The sequence below is a fragment of the Callionymus lyra genome, chromosome 8 (assembly GCF_982586985.1).
Source record: "Callionymus lyra chromosome 8, fCalLyr1.hap1.1, whole genome shotgun sequence".
Taxonomy (NCBI): Eukaryota; Metazoa; Chordata; class Actinopteri; order Syngnathiformes; family Callionymidae; genus Callionymus; species Callionymus lyra.
In genome coordinates this window covers 5,760,001-5,765,365 of record NC_141825.1, presented here as the reverse complement: position 1 = coordinate 5,765,365, position 5,365 = coordinate 5,760,001, and the positions used below count along the sequence as shown (strand labels likewise).

The window sequence follows — 5,365 nt, the reverse complement described above, 5'->3', positions numbered from 1 at the left end:
TCGTATAAATATCCCCAAGGGACTAGTACTGGCCCCTCTCCCTTATCACCATCTATACTTCAGACTTCTGCTGCAACTCCGAGCTGAGTCTGGTCCAGAAGTTTCTGTCGACACTGCCATTGTTGGATGCATCAGGGACAACAGTGAGGACGAGTACATGAGTCTGATACGTGACTTTGTGGACTGGAGTGAGAGGAACCACTTGCAGCTGAACACCTCAAAGACCAAGGAGCTGTTTTTTTTTTCACAAGATCGTCCCTCGTCTTAATATTGGTTTAAAACTCAGTCAACCAGTTCGGTGGGTCATACAGCTCCAGTAACAACAACAACCTCGGAGGCTAAAAAGATCCAAAGTCCACAGACTTTGCTCTTGGAGTGAATGATCCACTAGTTGGCAGAGCCTCGTCAGATGGAGCAGATCTCATGGAGCTGACTGCACAGAGCCACAGCGTTCCTCTCCGGGATGGAAACAGGATCCCTCTGCTGGGACTGGGCACCTACGGGGACCCTCGGACGGTGAGGTGACGGCCACTCTCCCCTCCTCTCGTACTCTGTGCTGATGGATTCTGTGGGTGCAGACCAAGAAAGGGACGGCCTACGAGTGCGTGAAACTGGCCATAGAGGTTGGATACCGGCACTTTGACGGCGCCTTGGTTTACTTCAACGAGCACGAGGTGGGTAAAGCCATCAGGGAGAAGATCGCGGACGGGACGGTGACCAGAGAAGACATCTTCTACTGTGGGAAGGTGAGGGGTTCCAGAACCTATTTCTTGGACATGATCTTTCTTGACCTTGTGTGTTTCTATGGTAGCTTTTAAGTGTCAAGTCTTGTTTATGTTCTTTACGTCAATAACCAAATGTTCCCAAGTATTCAGTGTTCTTGTCCACATACAGTACCTGTTGGCGTTCTTACATCTTTTTTTATTTGTTTTACTTCAGAGTAAGTATACATAAGATGTTTTTTGTCAGGTTTTTTGGGGGGTGTATTACTTGGTGTTGGTTTATAGAAGTGTGTGTTACATGTCAGGGTCGATGACTGGACTTTCCTGTATTAGATTAGTAGACATTGTGTAAGTCCATATGTAGGTGCATCCCTAGATGTGGGTTAGTGTTAAGGTCTAGTATGTTTACTCTTAGAAGTAAGTGTACTTTGGTGCAAATGCATATATATGGGTGTGTATTTTAGTGTGGGTCGTATAGGTGGCTATTAGTTGGGTATATATTTTTATGGCAAGTGTAGATGGTGCCAAAAAATGACATAGGAGTGTTTCATTTGGTCCAGTGTATTGGTTATATAAGTGTGGATCTAAAGGACAAAGAAGTCTACGTTTGGTGTTGGTCTTATGTATGGATCTACATAAGGGTTGTGTGTTTGCTAATTTAAAGTTTTGGGGTTTTAGTGTTTGTAGGTCTGTATTCTGAGTTGACATTCTAGTGAGATGTATGTTCTGGTTTGTTTTATTGTTGAGTTTCTAGAAGTGGCTGCCAAAATAATTTCAAATAAAATGTCTATCCTCCATAGCTGTGGAACACCTTCCACCCTCCGGAGCTGGTGCGCCCTGCCCTGGAACGAACCCTGAAGGCCTTGAAACTGGATTATGTGGATCTGTACATCATCGAGCTTCCCATCGCCTTCAAGGTCGAGATAAGCCTAGATTATCATGCTATCAGTCAGTGACCTTAGAAAGGCTGTCCTAACTTTAGGGTCAGGTTCAGACTAACGATGAAGTTAAAACAGTCTATAAAGACCTTATTGAAAGTTGAGCTCTGTGACTTGAGTAAAGAGTTGAGTCTCTCTAGGATGTTCTTCTTGATGTCATTTTTCTTTTCTCAGCCCGGGGCCGAGTTTTATCCAAAAGACGAGAATGGAAAATACATCTACCATAAGACGGATCTGTGCGCAACGTGGGAGGTAAGTTTCAAAGGATCAATGAGGCTGTCAAGATTGATTAGAGCAGGAAACACAGGGTAAAGAAATGGGGTACAGAAACACAAATAAAAGAAACAAAAGATTGTACTAAAAAGTTCCACAAGATGGCAGCAATCAAGTCCTTTCTCTCAATCTTAGTTCTTAATTTGAGGCAATGGGGGAAAGTGCACGACCACAGAAAAACAGTGCGAAGGGGAGAAGAGTTAGTAATCAAAGTAGAATTCACTGAAAACAGAAAACAGAAAGCGCTGAAGAAGGCAAGGAATTAAACAAATTGTAAAAAAAAATCACAAATCCAAAAGAGCTATTCACGAATAAGGGAGAGTCAACGTCATACTAGGTAAAACGAGCTAACTCCGGTTCCTGGTGAATCCAGCGTATATGAAATGCAGGAATAACTCAGATTGCCGGACACCATGCCTCATTTAAGGTCCTGCCACACACCATTTAGAGCCATCCCACAAGCTAGCAGCAAAATAGTGGAGACAAGAAGCAAAACAGGAAATATCCATACCAAATTAAATCTAATGGGTGGGAATCGTAACAGATAAGTTTGCTGGGAATTTCACAATTTGGTCAACTGTGAAATACTTAAAGCTCCACTGCAACACAGTCTAACACTGTCTTATGGTAGTATACCAGTGCCATCAGAGTATTGAATACCTAGCTACTTGATGGAGCTTTCAGCAATCATGCGACACGCAGGCGATCACTTGATGACATAAAAAGACACGGTCAGGTAGCTCTGTACTTTTTTTGTTTTTTCTTAGGTGGTACTGTCACAATAAGGTAACAACATTTTTATACCGAATGGAAAATACTTTATATTGATTTTTTCAGGTGCTGCCAGGATAGTCAGACATCATTGATTTGGGATCAGATGGACATCAAATTTAAGTGTTTCGTTTGCTCCTCTCATTACAGGCATTGGAAGCTTGCGTGGACGCAGGTCTGGTCAAATCTCTGGGAGTTTCCAACTTCAACCGCAGACAACTGGAACTGCTGCTGAACAAGCCTGGACTCAAACACAAGCCTGTGTCCAACCAGGTGATTTCAAGTTCTCAAGATGATGGTAGGATTGGTTAGCGCTTAATTAAACATTTCTAAACTTCCCCTCATCAATTCTTCTTTAACCCAGTCATCAGACATTATTTCATTATTTTATGGCTTTACCGGAAACCTCTCAGGGATCTTCTGGGAGAAAACCAAGGCGTTCCCATGTCAAGTGGGAGACATACGCTCAATTAAAGACCTTTATACTAATGGATTGATGCAATATAACTTTTTTAACGGTAGTGGGAACTTGTTATTTTAGCATGTTGTTGGCTAGTCAAGCTAACCTATGACAATACGTGTTTGCAGTACATTCTACATACCTATGTTTGATCCAGAAGTATGGGCAAGTGTTGAAAAAAACTCTTCTCCAACAAACATTTCTGCGTCTGTCTGTTCATAATCCTAAAAACATCCCTAAAGCCCACTATCAACACTGTTGTCCTTCAACTAATATTGCTGTGAAACATCACGTCATATTTCGTCAACGGTAATGGATGAGCTACGATAACGTCTACTAAGGTTTGTCCCATTTCTAGGTTGCCAAATTTCCTTATTCCTTAGTATGGAGGACGAGCTTTTGAGGATTGAGATTGAGGAATTAGGACATCCGAGATAAATGGAATTGGGCCAAAGTGTTCTGGGTCTGACTTGAGATATCTACCCAGTTGCCAAGAACACCTCCCTATATCAAGGCATTCTTAAATAGTGCCACAACCGTCTATTCTCAAAGAAGAGTCTAGTTAAAAAAGAAAAAACCCAATTAAAAAGCCACTGAACCACCGACACGTTCACTTGTCAAACATCTGCACCCATGCAAAAGTGTCAAATCTCGCCATTTGTCCCTTTAGGTGGAATGCCATCCTTACTTCACTCAACCCAAACTGTTGGACTTCTGCCGTCGTAATGAGATCGTCATCGTCGGCTACTGTCCTCTGGGCTCCTCCAGAGACGCTTCCTGGTACGATGTTTGGATTATATAGGAAAGAAATGTGTGTCTGAATATTAATTTTGTGAATATTTAGTCTTTAGCTTTTGGGTTTTTGTCTATTTTTAACCAAAATGAATGTAAGAATAACCGCATGGAGTTGATTTCATACCTTGACCGCAAGAAACAAACATGACCTCCTGGAGTTTGTCTTTTACTTCCTGGTTCAGGGTGAACTTGAAGAACCCGCCCATGTTGGAGGACGAGGTGCTGGTGTCGATCGCCAAGAAGTACAAGAAGAGCACCGCCCAGGTGGCGCTAAGATTCAACGCCCAGAGAGGAGTCGTGGTGATTCCCAAGAGCTTCAACCACGAGAGGATCCGACACAACTTCCAGGTTGTTTTCCACGATGGAATCGCGTGGCCATGCATTTCAAACACCAAACAAATTTATGAGGACTTTTGTCCCTAGTGAGGAGCAGGGGACACCCTGGAAATGTGTTGATAGTATAATGTGCTTTAAGGACCTGAACATAGTCATTTTTTATCCTCTTTTGAACTAAAGAAACTGTAAAATTATGAATAATTTTTTAATAAAATGTTTTTTCTTTACAGATATTTGATTTTAATCTGTCCGAGGAGGAAATGAAGGCCATCGAGGCTTTAAACAAGAATATTCGTTTCGTGGAGCTTCTGATGTGAGTAAAAGAGAAACAAATACTTGCTCTTGAGCCTCAGGCTTGTTCACCTGTGTTTGTGCTCACACAGGTGGAGCGATCATCCGGAATATCCGTTTCACGACGAATATTAATCTCTTGGATTTTTGATTCTCAACACTAGAGGTCGCTCCTGCAGCACATCTCTTCATTGTGTGAAATACATATAACAAATGCCTTCAGAGATGAGTTGTTGATGTTGTACAAGAAATAAAATGAATTAAATTATTTCTCCTGGAACAAGGTTCGTCTTTAGCATCAACATCACAGTCACATGTTTCTACAAATCAGGATAATCTCGAAAAAACATATTTTTATTAATCCAGTTAGCAAGTGTGCAGCCTACTCACATCAGTATGTGTGAATGGTTGAATTTCCCCTCGCGAGACTAATAAGGGATTCTAAAAAAATAAAAAAAATAAAAATAAAAAAATCTGTTAATAATGAGAAATAGCACCATCTTCAGGGCAGTAGCGAAACAGAGTCAGAACAAATCTAATCTTTTCAGTTTCACTGTGTGGTTTTAAGTTGTGTTTTAAGTAGTAGGAACAAACTGATGCTAACTTAGTAAAAGTGATAGTTCACACAAAATCCAAGCTTTACTCTTTTCTACTCATTCTCGTGTCAACTAATGTTGGGAGTAATCTCTTCCTTTTTAGAGTTATAGACAAAAATGTTTGTTCATTTTAATGTAGGGACTGGAGCTCAGTTTTCTTCATCTTCATCTTCGTCCAAAAAG

The 5,365-nt window shown here is 41.2% G+C and overlaps 1 protein-coding gene across 1 annotated transcript; it reads left to right on the top strand.

The window, feature by feature from the left end:
• Nucleotides 1–418: 418 nt before the first annotated feature.
• Nucleotides 419–4,856, top strand: LOC148073470 (aldo-keto reductase family 1 member D1-like). Its single transcript, XM_087797222.1, has 9 exons — nt 419–516; nt 579–746; nt 1,523–1,639; nt 1,835–1,912; nt 2,855–2,977; nt 3,835–3,944; nt 4,142–4,307; nt 4,526–4,608; nt 4,679–4,856. The coding sequence occupies exons 1-9, from the start codon at nt 424–426 to the stop codon at nt 4,719–4,721; spliced, it is 981 nt and encodes a 326-aa protein (XP_087653348.1). The 5' UTR covers nt 419–423; the 3' UTR covers nt 4,722–4,856.
• The last annotated feature ends 509 nt before the right edge of the window (nt 4,857–5,365 follow it).